General features: G+C 53.5%; 7 protein-coding genes and 1 non-coding gene across 8 annotated transcripts; 4 read left to right on the top strand and 4 right to left on the bottom strand.

Annotated features, from left to right (window-relative positions):
* Positions 1–268: 268 nt before the first annotated feature.
* Positions 269–2,107, top strand: MFIFM68171_06514 (uncharacterized protein; the record flags this gene model as incomplete). The annotated part of the gene is made up of 1 exon (XM_071061934.1): positions 269–2,107. One exon carries the CDS (start codon positions 269–271, stop codon positions 2,105–2,107), a length of 1,839 nt encoding a protein of 612 aa, XP_070918035.1.
* A 315-nt stretch (positions 2,108–2,422) lies between these two features.
* On the bottom strand, positions 2,423–3,031 carry MFIFM68171_06513 (uncharacterized protein; the record flags this gene model as incomplete). The annotated part of the gene is made up of 1 exon (XM_071061933.1): positions 2,423–3,031. One exon carries the CDS (start codon positions 3,029–3,031, stop codon positions 2,423–2,425), a length of 609 nt encoding a protein of 202 aa, XP_070918034.1.
* A 3,129-nt stretch (positions 3,032–6,160) lies between these two features.
* On the top strand, positions 6,161–9,794 carry MFIFM68171_06512 (uncharacterized protein; the record flags this gene model as incomplete). The annotated part of the gene is made up of 6 exons (XM_071061932.1): positions 6,161–6,175; positions 6,506–6,943; positions 7,035–7,781; positions 7,844–8,322; positions 8,437–8,660; positions 8,713–9,794. The coding sequence occupies 6 exons, from the start codon at positions 6,161–6,163 to the stop codon at positions 9,792–9,794; spliced, it is 2,985 nt and encodes a 994-aa protein (XP_070918033.1).
* A 205-nt stretch (positions 9,795–9,999) lies between these two features.
* MP_IFM68171_r14 lies at positions 10,000–10,115 on the bottom strand. The gene has a single exon (XR_011605955.1). It is a non-coding gene; the product is annotated as a 5S ribosomal RNA (ribosomal RNA).
* A 575-nt stretch (positions 10,116–10,690) lies between these two features.
* MFIFM68171_06511 (uncharacterized protein) lies at positions 10,691–11,110 on the top strand (the record flags this gene model as incomplete). The annotated part of the gene is made up of 2 exons (XM_071061931.1): positions 10,691–10,799; positions 10,980–11,110. 2 exons carry the CDS (start codon positions 10,691–10,693, stop codon positions 11,108–11,110), a joined length of 240 nt encoding a protein of 79 aa, XP_070918032.1.
* Positions 11,111–11,556: 446 nt separating this feature from the next.
* MFIFM68171_06510 (uncharacterized protein) lies at positions 11,557–13,147 on the bottom strand (the record flags this gene model as incomplete). Its single annotated transcript, XM_071061930.1, has 2 exons — positions 11,557–11,921; positions 11,986–13,147. The coding sequence occupies 2 exons, from the start codon at positions 13,145–13,147 to the stop codon at positions 11,557–11,559; spliced, it is 1,527 nt and encodes a 508-aa protein (XP_070918031.1).
* Positions 13,148–15,581: 2,434 nt separating this feature from the next.
* On the top strand, positions 15,582–16,198 carry MFIFM68171_06509 (uncharacterized protein; the record flags this gene model as incomplete). Its single annotated transcript, XM_071061929.1, has 2 exons — positions 15,582–15,774; positions 15,834–16,198. 2 exons carry the CDS (start codon positions 15,582–15,584, stop codon positions 16,196–16,198), a joined length of 558 nt encoding a protein of 185 aa, XP_070918030.1.
* Positions 16,199–17,275: 1,077 nt separating this feature from the next.
* On the bottom strand, positions 17,276–18,123 carry MFIFM68171_06508 (uncharacterized protein; the record flags this gene model as incomplete). The annotated part of the gene is made up of 4 exons (XM_071061928.1): positions 17,276–17,332; positions 17,396–17,607; positions 17,670–17,785; positions 17,837–18,123. The coding sequence occupies 4 exons, from the start codon at positions 18,121–18,123 to the stop codon at positions 17,276–17,278; spliced, it is 672 nt and encodes a 223-aa protein (XP_070918029.1).
* Between the last annotated feature and the right edge of the window lie 918 nt (positions 18,124–19,041).

The following is a 19,041-nucleotide window of genomic DNA, read 5'->3' as shown; positions in this document are numbered from 1 at the left end:
AGCCAATCAACCAGGAACGACAAGCTTGACGAACAAATGCACAGCGCCCACCCTGTTATTTCTCGGGTAGCACAGTCCCTCCCTCCATCGAATGTGCCGCGCGCCATGAAGAGAAAAAAAAAAGGCGCCCACCAAGCCACCAAAAAGCCCGCGAAAACGACCAGGGCGGCAGCCTGCCGTGTGTCTCAGGATGGCGTCCTCGCAACGCCCGATTTTCTTCCCCTTGCCCGGTCTGCGCACAAGCCATCATCGATGCGAACACCAAGAAATGTCGGAGCCGACCATTAGCGGGGGCCTAGTCGAGATCTCGACGGTCGCAACGCTCATCGGGGCCCCCATCGCCGAAGCGCTGGTGCATGGGCTGCGAGGTGCTGGGGGCCTGGCGTGGGCGCCCATGAGCAGCTTCGGCTTGCTCCATGTCATCAAAGCCTGTCTCGCCGCCGCGGTGCCGGACTGGGCGCGCGAGAGTAGCGGCCTCCGTAACCAGCATGTCGACGATGCGCTGGGTCTGGTTTTCCCGCTGCGACCGACGGAAGCGATCAAGAACCGGGTTGACCTTGGCGATGCCCGGGCGGTGCTCATCGACAGGACGTTCCGCCCAGGGTTGTTGCAGCTCGGCGCGCTCCGCCGGCATACAGGCGGAGCCGGCGGTGGTGGTAAGAATGAGGACAAGTTGAAGACGGAAGGCTCGGAAGGCTCGGGTGCCCCCGGTGGCGGCGTGGTTTCGGTTTCTTCAGTGCAGGCCTCTGAGCCGCCTAAGGAGCCCCGGATATCGAGGCTCTACTGCCTCGACAGGAAGACGGCGTTGCTGCTCGCAGCAGTTCGCCGCCAAGTAGATGGCGGAGAGGTCCCCATATACTGGTACCTGCCCGACACGGACGGGTCACCGACATATGCCCAGGACTGGATCGTGCTCGTCAGCTCGCTGGCTAAGCTCTGCGAGGTCTTTTGGCTCTGGAAATGGGGCAGCCAAATCCTCTGGATCACCACTGCGATTCCTTGGGCCTGGGGGTTCGTTGCTGCTGCCCTGCTCCAGGTGCTTGACCTGGGCCGCGACAACCCCACGGAAACGACTGTCGACATTGTTGCTGGCGCCCTGCCGACCCCGCTGACCACCGGAGGAGAGGGCGTTATCGTGCTCGGCACGCCGCCCAATGTGCGCCGCAGTCCTGCCCGCCGCATGCTCATGGGCCTGGGCATGCCGCTCAATCTGGTACCCTTATTCATCACCTTCCTCAACATGCAGCGAGAAAAGCACGACGTTGCCTACCTCTGGGTTGCCTTCCAGGCGCTCTGGCTGATTTGCCGCGGTCTTGTCTACTACCTCGCCGAGTCGGCCGCAGCCGTCAGGCAAGCCGTTCTCGAGACGAAGGCTTGGAGCGAGACCGACAAGGCGACGCAGCAGCGCGTGCTCCTGGCCCTCGATGCGGTTGTGCGCCACCAGGCCACCATCCACCCCCGCGGTCCAAAGGTCTACCTTACCGAATGCACTTCCTTCCTATCCATCCCATCCTTCCTCTGCCAGGCTGGGTGGCAGCTAACCACCGAGATCGACCTCGACGCCGCCGGCAACCTCAGGAGTATCGAGGTGCTCAACGCTGTGGGTGACATCTTTTTCCGCACCGTCGTATGGGCCAAGGGAGCCGATCTCAACAACGGGGAACTCTACGACTCTTGTCTCCTCTTTATACGGACCCCGGATCCTGCCACTCGCGGTCCCCAAGACGGTACCGGCAGTGGCAGCGGCAGCGGCAGCGGCAGTGTGAAAGCGTTGGCATGCGTCAGGGCCCGAGCCTGTGATTGCCCCTTATACGGCAAGGGCGTGAGACAGAGGGGAAATACTCACTTGTGCCCCACAAAGCGGTGGCGAACATTTATACGCTGCCGTCGGGGCGGTGCGGTAGTTTGGATGTACATCCACGCCCACTCCATGATCGGGGAGCATAGCTTCGATCTGCTGAGTGACGAGGAAATCAATACCAGCTTCGCAACGGGTGCATTCCGTATCAGCTTCCAGAACACGGGGCAGCTGCAGACCGCATGGGATGCTTCCCTCAGGGCGTGCGAGTTGCTGATGGCATTTATGGCCGATAATAGGAAGCAGTGAAGTTGCCGCGCTTAGTATTTGGAATGATGTTCTAATTATGAGTGATCGGTAAGTATTGCGGTGAACGGAAAGTATCGTTAGGGGGAAGGGGGGTTAGGATTGTCCAAGAGATTATGACGCAACGACACGCATCACTTACGACACGGGTCGCTTTCGTTTTCACCATTTCGCATTTCTTTAACTCTAGAAGTATTTAATTACCAAGGACTTGTGGGGGTCAAAAAGAACTCGGTTACTCGGGTGTCTGAGTCGTCTCTATAGCTAACTAATAAAGATCCTGGCAGCCCGACGAGAAGCCTCATGTCAGCAGGCCCCCTAAGCCTGTTTAAACTCATCAAACAAACCCCTCACTCGCTGAATTTCCTCCTTGAGCCTCTCCTTCTCAGCTCCATCCTCGATCTGATTCCACAGCTCTGCCACCGACTTAGCCTTAAAGAAGCGATTTTCCTTGTTATACAATGGACGAGCAGCGAGCGAATCCTTGGTGTCGGACGGCCCCGCGACGCGAAACACCTCCTCGAGGATGTCAATGTCGCCGCCGATACCCAGCAGGTCGCGCGTATCCTCGTACGTGAAAAGGAAGCACACAGTGGAGAATCCCGTCCAGCTGATGCCGCTCAGGCAGAGCGAGCAAGGCTCGTGCGTGGCGAAGAACAGGCAGCTGTTGACGGGAGGTCGTTTGTCTGACGGGGTAGCGAAGAACTCGCGGATACAGTTGGTCTCGCCGTGGAGGAGTGGGGATTCTCGAACTTTGTTCACGGAGACGGTGAAGGGTGTAAGGGTGGCCTGGTGGAGGATGGCGGCGCCGAAGGGGAGGTTGCCGGCAGATACGCTCTGCCGCATCGACGGCACGATCTGCTCCTCTGTTACCTTGAAAATTGCAGAGATGACCTCGGCGGGACGCTCGGCTAGGATATCCCCCATTTTTACGTGTTCCGGAAAGGGGCAATGCGGAAAAAGAGAGGTAGAATAATCGTGCAGACGTGACGACTTGTCTGTCTGTTGTTGGTAAAGGAAAATTTTCTCAGCTGCGAGGTAACTGGACTCAACCCCCGCTTTTGTAAGGGGCTTGCTTCAACATGCGCCAAAAAAAAAAAAAAAAAAAAAATGGTGAAGTTACACCACATTTCTGGTCGCGGAGTCCAGTCATGTCAGGGTGGCGAGGCTGTGGGAAAAGTGCATGTTAGCGCAGTACAATTCGATGAGTCCCCCAGCAACCACCGGAACGCCGGGGACGGAGAAGGTGCGCACCTACAGTACCAAAAGTCGCTGCAGAAGGCAGGTTAGTATACCTCTAATCTTATCCTTTTTCGGGGTTTTCGTTCTCTTTTGCATTCACTGTTTCCTCACGCCTAGGCAGTGAAACGCAATCCCAATCAGGGCAGCGACCGCGAAATACCCACGCTGTGCCCCCTCTTTTGGGGCTAAAGTTGCAGTGGTCTTGGAATCGTGTCTGACAGGAATAGTTCCCCTAGAGGACCACAAAGCCCCACGGAACTAATTAGGTAGGGAGGAGAAGGCCCCGCCAAATCTGAGTCCCGGAGGACGGAACTTAGGGCTTTGCAACCTGGGGGTTGTCAACAAGATTGTACAGCTTAACCAGATGCGCAGTTATACTCTAGAACTTAGTACAGCTATTACTATACTGCTTGCTAGCCAGCTAAGCCTGCCTGTTAGTACGATGCAGTGCCTGGCAGGTACTATCTTTAGTATCGCGCTGATGAACCTCGACTTTGGCGCCGTGAATCGGCTCCAGATAGGCTTCATCTTTATCGGCTGGGTTCTAACGCTCCCTATCGCCGGTCTGATCTCTGGCCTGCTCACGGCCATATCGCTCAATACGCTACACTTTACTTAGATCTGCTGCTTGATGGTGACAGGGACGTCCTTGCTCACCTCATCATTAATGTACGTGCTAACGTGCATTATAAGGGAGCGGCGCACTTTCCAACGCGACGCGACTCTCCTACTTTCAAACGCTACTTCTTAATAACAAACCATGTCTTCCACCTCGTACGTAGCCAGGGTGCTCTTGGCTCCTATTAAGAACAATGAAAAACGAAGTATCCGAGCTGCAGCGAAAGTCTACAACGGTTGTTTAATTGTCTGGCCGGCCTGCACGACACGATACTCCAGCCAGCTCACGCAAGCTTACAGTTTAGAAGAGAAGTCAGTAGTTCAATATGTAATTGAGCTAGATGCACGCGCATTTCTACCTGGATTGTGTGGTGTGGAAGATATGGCCAACCATGTGCTACTCGCACTGCGCCGCGCCTCCTGTCGGCGAACTCTGGGCACATAACTTCGTAAAACGCCAGCCAGAGCTCCTACGCGTTACACGCGCGTAGATACGACTACCAGAGGGCCGAGTGCGAGAATCCAAAGGCTATTAGCGAGTAGTTTGCGTTTGTACGAAATAACAAGGCAAAGTACGGTTTTCATGTAATTATAGTTGGTTCCTAGTATTAAATTTGTTGGGAACAGAGAAGATATCCATGCGTGCTTCACTTTACGTTCACACTGGAGGGCCATTTCGCAAGCGCAGAGGAGATTTATTGTGCGGGCAGGGCTCAGGGAACAGGAGTCAATCCACTGCACTTACGACTTGCCTACCTAGTAATAGGCATGAAATACGGGGCAACAAACCCTCTTTTTAGCGCAATACCCTGCCTTGGTGCTCCATTAACGATGTTGAATCCTCGGCCGGCATGTCGGCCTTCTCACGTAGCCCCTTAAACAAAGCTGGTGCTTTGCGATAATTATGTAGCTTAGCACCGCTAGGCGAGTTCCTAGCCAGCAAGTTCGAGGCCTCCTGATTCTTGATAAGCATTAGGTTTTATAAGGAGGTGAGCGCGGCCACAACCTGTGCGTTTCCCGCTCTCTAAACAGGATGGTGGGATAACTATGGACATCCGTGCTCTGCGAGTGCGATGGCGACTTGGGGGTTGACAGAGAGTGTTCCAAATCGTACAAGATCATAGTAACAACGACAGATTGCGCGCTCACAGGCGCGCCCGGGTACCAACGACCCTCCCGGCCACTGAAACTGTCTCCTGCGGGAGCCCATGCTCTCGTTTGATACCATCTTTTTTAGCCCTACACAGCTCCTGCTGCATTGCTGCTTGCAAGAGGCGATCTTGAAAAGATGTGAGGTCGTAGACAAAAGCCGCAAGCATTGAGCCATCCTCTAATCTAATTACACTCAGATTCAAGTTAATGTTCAAGTTCAGTTTCCAAGGCGTTCGGGGTAGGTGGGATAGGAGGGTCACCTTTCCGGCCCAGCAATATGGCTGGCACTGGCCATCTCCTTTTCGTGTGGAGAGGTGGGATTTGAATTTGTGCCAATTGATGGGGAGTTACTGATGCGGCTCGTTCAAAATGCAATGAGAATTAGAACCGACTCATACGTGAGAACTGATGGAACGGAACTTGAGCAAGTCACATAATTGCTTATATAGTTGTCAGTCACCCGTTCGTCTCAGCCCTGCAATCCCATCTCAGTATCACCTCATCTGAGTAGGTATTGTCTCATCTCTGCTTATTACATCACACTTCGGTCAAGGTGTGAAGGAACACAGTCTGAAGCTCTGCGGTCATCGTGAACCGTCCGATATTACTGCCGCCTCTCGCTGATGAGTTGTTGAAACTTACTGGGCTGAGACTAGACTGTTTCAGTCAACCGAATTTTTGGCTTGCGGCTTGCATCTCGGGTTACTCGATTGGTCGCAGAGATGACTTGCTTCATTCAAAACGGTATGGAGACCTGTGACTGGCCGCTGAGCGCCACAATACTGCTTGTGGAGGGTAAAGCAGTGCGCACTGGGCTTGGCTGCTGGGTCTCTGGGCGCCAATCCCCTGCTGAACCAGAACATCCAAATGCTGGGAGATCACAAGACATCTCAATCGGGCGGAGTTTCGTGTGGGTGGGGGGGCGGTGGTGGAGGAGCTGCTGCCTTATGAAAAGGTCGTATCAAGAACCAAAAACTCACCACGCGCTCTCGAACCGCCCTGTTTTCTAGATGCGATTATTCCAACAACTTGTATCCGACAGCCATGGACAGTATGGAGGTCAGCGCTATATTGGAGCCATCTCCACGCTCCGGCAGCCAGGAACAGAATGGCCACACGGTTCTTCCGCTTAAGCGTCACCATTGTCAGGTTGCGCTCATCCCCTCGCCTGCAGTCTGGCCTGGCCCAACCATCGAACAGTTGCTACGGCGAGAAATGGTACATCTTCCACAGCAAGGAACGAAATTTTTACCCGTCGACAAGTTGTACGAGATAGTTTGTCCAGTTGCAGTGCGCTGCGAGCTGCAGAGTCGCCTCCGCCTTCCAGAACCTGGGCTCAGCAGAGTTGTCAGTGAAGTTTGCGGCAGCGAAACTGACGGGACTCGCCAGCACCATTCCCCGGACCTCAAGTGTCGGCGCCGGCTCTTTGCCATCCTCACACTGATTGACAAATTGGACCAAATCCTTTCATTTATCTGGGAGAATCTCTGGGATTCGGCTCTGCCATTTACCACGAGCACTCTACAAAATACATCCAAGGGCACCGTTACCACCATCATTCGGACTCGGGACAATGTCGAGGTCCAGTGTCTGAAAGTGTGGACTGATTTCGCCAGAGAAGCGTTTGATGTCTATCAATGGACTATGCTCTCCCCTTCCTTCCACTTCCCCAGCACCTATCAAGGGGAGGCTCCTCATTACGACCTACCAGACAGAGCCGTTGTCCCTTTCATTTCAACCTTTAGCACTTCGCAAGGTGGTTACAGTACCGTGTACAAGACCGTGATCCACCCCGCCCACTACAGCATCGGCGGAGTTTCGCAGTCAGTGAGTACCACCTACCTACCTGCCTTACTCAACCCGCAGCCACTAGGTACCGAACCCAACCAGAGCTAGCTTTGGCTAATTCGAGTTGCAGCGGGGAAATCACGTCTTCGCAATCAAGAAACTCCACGAACCAAACAGTGCGTCATTCAACTACGAGATCGATGCCCTGAGACGAGTCCGGCAGCTGGGCCGAGCAAACCAGCACCTTGTCGAGCTACTCGCCACATACACACACCAAGGCAGTCTCTATATGGTCTTCCCATGGGCGGAAGGTGATCTGCACAAATTCTGGCAGACCCATCCAACGCCTGACGCGACAATCATTCCGTGGGCAATGGACCAGTTCCTCGGGATCACAGAAGGCCTCGCGCGAATCCATAGAATGCGCCTGCCCCGTTCCGCTGCCTCGTCGCCAGATTATAGGTGCTACGGCCGGCATGGAGACCTTAAGCCAGGGAACATACTTTGGTTCAAGAGCGGGGAGAGTGGTGCTGGAAGATTGGTCATTGCAGACTTTGGTTTAACCCGATTTCATAGCGAGTCGACCAAGTCGAGAAGCAACGCAGCCATGATACCGGTATCACCAACTTACCGACCGCCCGAGTGTGAGCTTGGGGAAAGCGTCTCCAGTTCATATGATATATGGATGCTGGGTTGTATCTTTTCCGAGTTTATCACCTGGCTGCTCCTTGGCCAATATGGTGTCGAGGAATATACGAGGCGGCGTCTGACCGTCCACGACGTCCCGTACCAATCCGTTCAAGAAGACACCTTCTTCAAGATGGGGGTTAACGCCAACGGGAACCGTTTTGCAGAGGTCAACCCCTCCGTCCGAGAGGTCTGTCATGTTAAGCCATTGATACCCACAACTTTTAACTTGACTAACGGCCAAGTTCTTAGTGGCTTGCGCAACTTCGACAGCATCCAAGATGCTCAAGCTTTGTTCAAGACGTCCTCGACATGACTCTATCAATAATGCTGGTAGTGGATCGCAAGGTCCGCTCCACTGTACACCGAGTCTTGGAAAGGCTATCCGAGATGAAGAAGAAGGGGGAACAGACACCGGGATATTATATGGGAAATTACGCTGAGGCGCATGGCGACCACGCCAGCACCAACCTACAGACGTCTATACGGACCAGAAAGCGCTGTCGCAATTCTGAGAACCCTGAAAACAGCATTGAAGGTGGATATCGGAACAATAATAGCAACTCTAGCAACACCCAGGCCCAAGCAGACAATGCGGCAAAAAAACCAAAATTGTCGGGGATTACCACCAACTTCAGCTGCCCCTTCCGCAGGCGCAATCCTCTCAGGTTCAACGTCAGAGACCATCCCAAATGCGCACTGGCACCATTCTCTGACATTACGCTCCTTAAGTAAGTCCCTACCCCAATACCCCAGCGGTCACAACTGATATCTGGTAGGCGACATATCCTCGAACATCACAAACGACCCCCGGAAAGACCTCCTGAGACATCGCCCATTTGCAGACGTCGCGGCGAACTGTTCGAAACTGAACACGAACTTGATTCCCACGTTCGAATGCCACCCGAAAACATCTGCCAAATCCAGCGAACCGACGAGGATCCCGAGGACGGGGTGACAACATCGGTGGAGTCCATACTCCGCGGACGGGGCAAGGCCACACAAGTCCTGGACTGGGATAAATTGTGGCGTGTGATTTTTCCGCTGGATCAGGCGGTACCATGTGGAGGTAAACTTAACACCATCGCTGTGATGCATCTGCCTTCTAACGGTTCTTACAGAATACGAATGCATTGTCGAGGATCACGAAGTGCACAAGCGCTTTCAAAACGGGGCCTCACGGAGTCGGGACATGATTGCTAGCGCCTTTCATCAAGCCGTCAAATATGCCAACATTCCAATTCCTCCATTTGTCGTTGATGAGGTCTGGAAATCAATCCAGACCCTCATCTCTCACACGTTTGACCGCAGTCTTCAGCCAACCATTATTCACTCCCCCACTCATACAAGGAAACCAAGATGCCAGATTGGGAGGCAAGGACAGCAGCAACTACTCCCAACACCACCACGAAGCACGAGGCAGACCGCGGATCGCGAGTTAGCACCCAGAACATCCCGACCCGGTCACCCGGAAAGGTTGGCCGCCACCGCGGCCGAGACAAGGGTATCCTTCTGGGGAGGCAGGACCTCGAATCCGAACGTGACAGCTATTTCTCCTCCAGAGATGCCGACGTCGTTCGACGCCATAATGCCCATGACTAACTATCCATCCCTAACACAACCATCCCTGATCAGTCTTGCCTACGGCAGCCAACAGGATCCATCCCGTTGGGGCGAGAACAGCCACCTGAGAGACATCTCGAAATTCGCCGCCCCTTCCCAGCCCTCGGGAATTCTCGGCGACATGATACCCGACCTGTCCTCACTGCTGCTACCACCGACGCCGGCTAGTCTCACTGCTAGTAGCAGTAGTAGCGAATCCGCCATCAACACGGTGGGCCAACAAGTTCCGGCCCACTTGCCATTCGTATTGAGCCCTGCCGAGACGACCGGGCAGAGGACAATCGCGCCGTCTGCTGCGGGCACTAATACTGTCAGCAGCAGCAGCAGCAGCAACGGAACGAGTGCCACCCTCGACCTGTCCCCCGCATTGCTCTCACTCCCACTTGTTCATCTTGATATGCTCTCCGTAGCGTGCGGTATGTGTGCTATCGACCCCATGGCATGTCTCTGTCATATCCAACCGGGTTACGCGGAAGCGAGGCCTACGCCGGCGATGGGGTTTGGTGGGTTTGATGATGCGGAGGAGAATTTGCATGTGAATATTGGTATGGACAGTATCATGGCAACGATCGGGATGTGATAGATTCAGATTGGAATGGGTATGGGTGATTAGTAGATGCCTTGTAAGTAGGGAACCGGGGCGGGTAAGAAAGTTCATGATCGGGTAATGGGGTCGCTTGAATCAATTCAAAGGCGGGCTGTTTGCGGTGGGAGGCTTGTTGGTCAGCGCATCTCGAGACTACTGAACCAAAAAAAAAAGGTGGGGGGGGGGGAAGAAAAAGAAACATACAACACGGAGGATTCCCCAGTCGTCACCGACCTGAGTACTAGTTCCGCGGTCGGTAGCTTATCTAAGGGAGAGCGGACGGGATCCCGAGTTTTCTACCGCCTATGGTCGTATGTGGTAGGTACATGCACGAAAGAAGTTAATATTCCTGGTTTCTCTTTGGCAAGCCATCCACATCTACCCGAGAAACGACGCCAGTGATCGAGATTGCATGTTATGCACAGTACCTCTTAGTCTTACACGACTTGATTCGAGCAGCCGCCGAGCTTTATGAGAAACGATCTTGTCTTAACCCATTACAGCAGGGCAAGCGGCTGTATCAAGTAGCGTTTTTGAGAGCGAAAGCCGGGCTTCAATCGGCATCTTTCATTCTGGTGACTTGACATTACTAAAGTCGTCAGGGCTGGTGTTGATCCAGGGTTAGGGTAAGGTCCGAGCAGCCCAATGACGCAATGCGATGTTGCGTAACGTCGTTCAGGCATAGCCACACCTCCCCTCTGCTGCTGCGGTCGAACAGCCGCTTCAAAGAAACGTCGCTCTCGTCAGTCCCACCCACCTGCCCTTCCAACTTCAATTTCTCACTTTTCCCTCGTTTCCCTCCTAGGAATCAAACAAATCCACATTCGCTGCGACCACTCCACCACCACCACCACCAACCACAAAAATCCACCATGTCGCCGTCGCCCAACATGCAGACCCTTCCGTCCAGCAGCGAGATCCCGCTCCCCGAACGCGCGCGACTGAACGCAGCGACACAGCAGCAGGTGGTCGACCAGCCGCCGGTGTTCCAGCCCATGAGTAAGCCCACCACCCGTCGCAACGTCGCGACCCCCTTTTTTCATTCCGTCCCGCAGCATTCTCGTACCCAAAACGCATGGAATTTGGACCAACATTCAAAATTCATGAACAGCAAAGCCCATAAGGCTCTACAGGCCAGTTAGGGAATCTTGGACAAGCGGTTAACATATTGTTGTATAGATCCGCAGAAACCGCACCCCGAATCGGAGCTGGGCTTGCGCGGCGGCGACAGGGGCGGCCTGTGCCCGGGCAGGTTCTGCTTCTGTATTCCATGCCCGATACCCTGCGATTGCTGTATTATCCCGCTGTGATGAAACAGCGGTTCTATCATTGTCGGTGTTTCTAGCATGCATATTTCCGCGCTAGCCTCTAGGACTTTTTATTTTTTTTTCATCCTAGTTAGGTTAAAGTGGGATGTAATAGGGCGACTATATGTAGACGAGACGGATGTTGGTTGTGCGGTTGGTATTTCGGATGTCCGGTACTGTCCTTTCTGAGATTTACTGTTTACCGAACGACGGATCAACCGATCCGGCGGGGTAGTTAGGTATCGCACTTTGACGATGATGCACGAGAATTGATATGACGCTTTGCTACGAAACTTGCCAAATCAGCTGGACCTCAATGTATGATGCTGAGGCGACAGTATTGTGAAAAGGTTTCACAGAATGCGCGATCGCGCCGGGTGAAGCAATTAGATCATGATTCGCTGACAATCTTTATCTGATTACTCACTTGTCGGTTATTCCTCTTTATCTTACGCGCTGCTAGCACCCAGCAGCGGAACACTCGACGTAAACTCGAACTGTGTGAAGTCCGAGCTGGTAACACGGTATTCTAAGATGGATCCATTCGCAATGCCATAGAACCTGCGATCCATGTTCATAGCTATCGCTGAGAAGGCGGGTTCCAGCTGCAGTTCTCCTACCAGCCTGACGGGGACCCCAAAGGTCCACCTCTGGTTCCTTGGATCCCAGTACGTCGCGGTAAGACTGCCGTTTCTCTCCAACTGAACAACCAGAATCGCCCATGACGGCTCTGAGCTTGTACCCGTCACTGAGAATGACATAGTCGCCATCTTTTGCCCTTGAAACGTCGGCCATGTGGGTCCGGAGAATGCCTCTGTTTGTCAGTGATTAGTAGTGAGAACAAGAGAACGGTAGCAGTCGTAGGGGCGAATCCGTACCATCAAAGTACCAACTCGTATCATTCGTCCAACTCATCATGCCGAGTTTCTCCCCCGTGTCAAAAAACAACTTCATATCCATCGAACCTGAGTCAGAGCGATACGCTGTAGACGCTAGCGCGGAACCGGGTCGGCCGTTCTGGTTGAAATTGGCCGATGGTACCCACGGATTGCCGTAGTAGGCCTGAAGATCGCCGCGTGTGTCCTCGAAGAAGAAGCGGATCTGGCTGTCCCCATCTTTACTACCCCGGCAGCTCTCTCCGCATACGAGCCAGCACACGTCCAGTTGTGACTCTGGGCTCGCCAGAATAGCCTGATCGCGATCATACAGAGTCCCCAGTCTCCACGACTGATACGATCTGTCGAAAGTGATCAGTGCACGAACGTTGTTGTATAAGTCTATGTAGAATAGGGCTATATGGAAAGATTCGCCCGTGGTGATCGCGAGTGGTGTGCCCAGCCTTGGAAGCACCCGGTCGCCGTTTCTCAGTAATCGATCCGATACGTTGACTGATGTCCACATCGAGCTGATGTCGTTCCAGATGGAGAATATTAGGGAGCCAAGAGGGTCTTGGTGAAGGACATAGCTCCATCGAGGTTCCGTTTTGTTCTCCCACAGCGCGGCGGCAAGCTGGGAATTGTTGAGAATTAGAGACGCCACTGCCGGTGCCGGGGAGCTAGCCGCAGGGGAGCTAGGTGCAGCGGAGCTAACTCCGGAGCTAGTCGGAGCGTCTGATGGGGTCGCGGTGGCGGTCACGGTGCCAGCATCATCGGCATTCCTTCGAGCTACAAACCCCCCGGCAAACCCAGCGGCTACACCAAGAAAGACTACTGCCGCCACCGCTAGGACAATGTAAAATACCCGACGGCGAACGCCGCATATTGTTTCTGCCACGGATGACGGAGCTGCAACTTGAGGTGCGGCCGAACTTGGAAGAGGTATATCATGGAGAGTGGCTGGCTCCTTTTCTCCGTTGTCTGGAATCACCACTTTCTGGCCATCGAGAGTAACCAATCGAGCGGTGTAGTCGTCGGTGATTCGGATCTCTTGCGTCCCCACAGGAATTGGCAACTCGTGAGAATTCACCGGAATTGGTGCTTCATAGATGTCGCCATACACGACCGTCGCCGTGTGCGCGGAATGCCGGGGTGCCTGCGACATAGCTGCAGTCTATCACCACTACTATATGTGCTAAACCAACGAGAAAGTGCTTGTGCAAAAGCGCGTTGCCGACAGAATCAGTATTATTGTCCACACACTCTAGAGATCGTTAAGGGGAGAAGGCGGAACAGCTCCTAATCACACGATGCTGTTTATTGCAGCACGCCAAGTTGTTTCAGCTGCCACAGACCGGGAATATAGCCGCCGAAATAGATGATTAAGATCGGTGTGCAGTAGTGAAAAGTGAAGAACGTTGCAATCTTCGTGCCCAGCTGCAAGTTCCCGCAGGTTGCAGCTCAGCTAAGGCTAATGGCACGTCCCACGTAAGGTAAGTGGTAAAATGTCTACCGAAGTTAACGGAGACGGCTTGTGTTACATCTGATGGGCAGATCGGTTAGAGGTATTAAGACTTATCATGCATTATTCGTATTGAGCGGTAGGAGCTTCATTCGAAATCTCTCTCATTTCAATCATCTCAGCTCTGGTGGTGCCGGGACTGGCTTTGCTCTGGATCCAAGTCAAGCATCGGCTGCGCCAAGATTTTACTCCCCATTCTACAGTAGGTCCCACAACAAATCCTACGCCGCTGAGAGGGGACATTTCTTGGGGTCGACAGATCCTCCGCTGTGACGACGGGCTGGGGCGTCTCATTTACCTCGAGCATTACCTACATGCTTATCAGACAAAGTAAGATTGTAAGGCTTCCCTGCTCTGTGTGAGGGTGGGCTCGCAATCCACTTTAGGTGATAGCCGCCGCCATCGCTGACGGCCTCCCAATCAGGAAAAAAAAAAAAGAAAAGAAAAGAAAGAAAGAAAGAAAGAAAGAAAGAAAGAAAGAAAGAAAGAAAGAAAGAAAGAAAGAAAGAAAGAAAGAAAGAAAGAAAGAAAGAAAGAAAGAAAGAAAGAAACCAGAAAGAAAAGGCTAATATCCCAGGTAAGTAAGAAGTCAACTGCCTGAAGCGATAAGCTAGTATCCCGTACCTTTCCGTTCACGTTCTTTTCTCCAAGTCCTCTTCAACATCCCACGCAACCTCTCCGTAATTACCCCTGACTTTGCCACAATGACGCGCCATCCACCTCCTATTACTCGCCGCCTATGTAGCGCAATCAACATGCCCTCTTAGTGTCCCCACATACAATCTAGCGTTTCTCTGTTGCCCACCCATTCACCGGGGGTTTTGGCAGGAACGGCTTCCCTACTTTGTTCGTCTTTGACAACCGAGAACAGCCATATGGCGTCGGGTTCTTCCATGGCCCAAATATCTTCATCTCAACCCTTATACGCACTTTTTTGGCGATGGTGTTTTCCTCTGGCTTCGCGATTGATCGCGGCTGATCGCGGCATGGGACAAAGCCAACCCCTAGCTCCCTTTGGGGGTTTTGGGGTCAAAGAAGGCGAGCATATCGGCTCTACCAAATTCGATGTGATGCCCTCAGTTAAGGATTCGAGCCCTTTCGCGTCTAATTAGTAAGTATGGCGGCAAGATCGGCATCAAGTTCGGTATTAGCTGGCCCACAGTTGTGCAGGGCACGAACGGAACGGTAAACGATTAGGGCTCTATATTGGCGCCCACCAGCGACTAATGATGGATGGGCCGGTGCTCTGACTACCCGATCACTCCAACGTCGGTGGTTACGGGGCTGGGGGCAGCCCTGGTAGTACCCCCCTTGGCGTATCATCGACGATCATTGGGTAGCCTGATTCTGTCCAGTGCGCTGTTTGGAGTGAGCCCGGCGGATGGCGTACATTGTCATGGACTGTACTCGTGGTAGCGAGGCGCTGAAGACTGCGGTCGACTGTGTCTTGAAAGGGATCTTCCAGGAGCACAAAATAACCTGCATGTTTGACTTTGTGACGGGGAGACTTAACTCTTCACCTAGGACGCAATCTGCTCCGTATACTCAGGCTCTACGGTGCCGATAGACAACGATCAAAGTACACTGCGCATCAGAACTTCTGATTTAATGGGATTTTCGATGCTCTTGCTTGTGTGATACTTAACTGTGGGTTGTGAAACTGCGGTCAACACATCGCCTTGCACAAAGCTTCGGCGATTTGTGAATTCTCTAATTGCATGCATGTGGTGAACTCGTATCCGGCATCAAAAACAAGTAGGCACCACCATGTATTGGTAGTCTCGCATCCTTGCCCTGTGGTTTTCGTGACAAGTACCTGCCGGCGTTTGGCCCATTGTGTTGTCGAGCGCCGAGCGGCACCTCCACGCTGCTGGGCCGACTGTCGGTCCTTGGAACCAGGGCTTGATTGATACCTACACGCAGAGCACACCTTGCACCGCGCGACTCGGAGCAAATTTCATATCCTCCAAGCCCAGTCCCTCCAGGAATCAGACTGAGTGTGTTATCTTCAACCTTTTCGTTATAACTCTCAGATTCTGTACGCTCAAAGCCGCAACGCTCCTCAATTCTACGAAATATGGGCACCAAATTCAGCAAGCTGTCATGCGTCTCTATGAAAATCCGGAGCGACCACACCCACCGGGACCACGAGAACGGTTTCTGGGCCCGCCGCAACCGCGGACGGAGTGGTAGTACCGACTCTCCGGCCTCCGATCCCAACATCGAGCTCCCTCCGCGTCGATTGCGTCGCATTTGGGATGCATCTCACAGTAAGTCCCGCAGAGAAGTAGGATCAGTGTAATAAGACGGTCTGACATCGTCCCGCCAGGGCCTGCCATCAACACTTCCATCTCCAACCGAGCCTCCAGGCAGAGCTCGACTTACAGGGAACTCTATCGCGATTACTACAACGGACTACCGACCCCTCCTCTCAGCGGCTTTACTCATTCCTCGTACAACTCGGACGTCGTCCCGGCTCTCACCCGCTCTGCAACCCCGGAGGCCGACGTCCCCGTCGCTTACCGCGACTCCGACGGCATGCAAGAGGAAGCGGGGCAGGAGCCCCACGTCCAGGCGGCCACGCCAGCCACCTCGGACATCTCCTGTGCCAGTACCGCTGTCGAAGACGATTTTGAGTCTCTGACCGAATCCGAGTCGGCTAGCTCCAGCGTCGAGGATGAGGATCATGAATAAGAGGTCAACAGTACCAGCTGCAGCTGTTGCTGCGGCATCCTGCAGGCATCTGTCGAACGAACTGCGGCTGGAGCCAAGGCCCCGTTGGGCATCACCGCCGCCGGCAGAACAGAGATGAATTGAGAAGCCTTTCCGCTCGGTGAAGAGGGGGAACTTGGTTGCATCTAGATTTGTGCAGGGAGTTGACCATTTCTATTCTGCATTTTATCGGACTCTTTTTCGTGTTGTTTACCTCAGTATGCTTAGAGATGTGGCGTCAGTACTATTTGTCGGTATCGTTCTGTTCCTAGCACTACTATCATGGTAGTAATTAATGTATAGAATATAGGTAAGGTACGGAATATGCATGGATAGGTTGCTGATCGAGGCAACTCCTGGTTGTTAAAGAGCTCAATCATGTCATTCTGGTTTGCGGACGATGGTGATATTGTTTGCGAATTCTGATGGGAACTGGGGTTGGCATTCAATTCCTGTCCCCGACTGCACCGTCAACCACACCTAGATGACCTCGACCTCTCCATCGCATCCCCGTCTGGGTCCAAAACCTCAAATCTCGAATAAGTATGCAGATCACCGGAAGGTACCTCAGCAGGATCCCCTTGATTCGCATTACCCGCATAAACTCCACAAGCCGCCCTCCCGAGAAAATCAGTTCTTGGCGATCCGAATCGACGAGCCGCCCTCCGGGCCGAATAAGGCAGGGAGCGGCGGTCCTCAGATCTCGGTCCACCGATCGCCGCTCGGATTAACCGGGGGTCGCCCCGCATGAACGGAAGGGATCCCGAAGTCCCGTCAGGAGACATGGTAAAACCGTTTCGAACTCTGAGGGCTTTCAAGACTGGCAATATCGACCTCGATACGATACGTAGCAGCGAAGGATACTGCGAAATATGCTGTGCGACACCAAATGTAAGACGCCTGGCTGGGCAAAGGATTGTCTATCATAGATGCTGCCGTTTCACAGCATTCATACCCGGCGCTGGCAGGAATCCATCGATGACGCCCAGTTAATCACTATCGACAGGCGCCTACCTAATTCCAGTCCCACGGTACATGGACCCAGAACCTCGCACCTCCTTAACAATTGAACACCGCCGGCCCAGGAACAGTGTAAGACCTGAAGTTGTTGTAGATCTGTCGCAGGCAAGTTAGCATTTCATGGAACAACAAGCGCTGGACGAACACCAGGCGACTCACATTAGCGGTATAGCCCGGATCGCTAGCCTTGAAAGCGCCAGGGATCTTGGCAGTCGGGTTCGGGGTGGCGTTACCGCCGCCCGTGACATTAATCTGGGCGCAGCTGATGTAGAATTGCGGCACGCCGCCGGGGTTGTGGATCGCAAGCGACTGAATACGCAGCAGATACTCGCCGTTCTGGATGCACTTGGGGATGTTGTACTGGTAGGAATCTACAAGGTTCAAACCGTTAGAGAGGGCAAAGAGACGCTGATGGGGGAAAGGAAGAACCCACTCCGCATCGGCCAGGAGGATTGTCCGCCGTTAAAGGTCGGGCCCCAGTCGTAAATCTTAAACCAGTCTCCGGACCCGTCGTAGTCACTGACTGACCCAGGGGCTCTCGACATGTATCTGAAGCCGTTAGCCATATCGCGAAAGGCGCCCGAAGAAGAGGCGACTTACAGAGAGATGGGCCCTTGGTGATAGACAGCGACGTCGCTGTAGAATGTGACCGAGTCGCCGGCCTTCACATTGGCGGTGGTGGTGCTGGCGCCAGAGTTTCCGCCGACATTGCATCGCAGGTCATTGGACGACAAGCTCGTCACCGGAGAGTTGTAGTTGTTGTTTTTCCGGATGTGTTCGTACACGCCGAACTTCTGGGACCCGACGCCAAACTGCTGGAAGATGTAGTGGCCCGAGACCTCAGTTACGGCCAGGGATAGGGCTGCGGCAATAGCAAAGACCTTCATAATTCCGTACAGAGCTGGGGGTTTCTTCTGGGGTAAGAGGGCTATGGATGGAGCGATGATAGTAGCAAAGGTCGGCCGCGAGGCCTACCGGCTTATGAATGCGGCGGCGCTCGGCATCCCGGGAGTTGTGCGCCCGCAAATGCCGGGCTTGCAGGATGGTGGTTTGTATATGAAACGGGCCGGCCTGCACCCTCCCGGAGTCGCCTGACGCCGGCGGAAGCACGGTCGTCCATCCAAGGCTCTGATGTTGGGCGAAAAGCCAGGAAAGAGAGCTCGCCCAAAATGAAAAAGAGATGAGGTCGCGTGCGGCCCCAGATTGCATGTCGAATTGGGTGCTCGTCAATGCGGCCAGATTGTGGGGTACGTTGCAGGAAAGCTAATATCAACCCGCTCGTGCCGTGTCGAAGCAACGATGCCGTGCTCAGTTACCTTCCGCGCTATCGGTTTCTGTGAGATGATTGACAACCAAAGACACCGCCGGTGCATGCAGCATGGGTCTTCAATCGGAATGCCGAGGGAATCGAGAACATAGTCCATACAAGATTGGTGAGATTGGGTTGGCAGGCCACGAGCAATTAGATGACGCACTACCAGGGTTCAGCTTGTGATGCAGTATCCCCTTCAGACAGTGATGTTAGCACCTTAACACGCCGTTCTGTGAGCTTTGCTGGCACCAAGAGCGTGATAACAACTTGTTGTCGTTCTCCAAGCTACAAGGTCAAACTTCCGACCCTCACTACTAAGTTATCACTATCTCTGGAATGAAGCAGCAGACATTCGAACGAAACAACCCCTAATATGTTTAGGGCGATCGCAAGGAGACTACCCTGAGTCAGGAAAACGCATTATGTCGAAGGGGTTTTCGATCCCGTGATTATATGTATGTGGCCTTGTCAAATAGAAGTTACAGGACCACAT

The sequence above is a fragment of the Madurella fahalii genome (genome assembly GCF_045866475.1).
Source record: "Madurella fahalii IFM 68171 DNA, scaffold_3, whole genome shotgun sequence".
NCBI classification, from domain to species: Eukaryota; Fungi; Ascomycota; class Sordariomycetes; order Sordariales; genus Madurella; species Madurella fahalii.
Note: the sequence above shows the minus strand (reverse complement) of the source record. Positions and strands in the feature narration are given on the sequence as shown.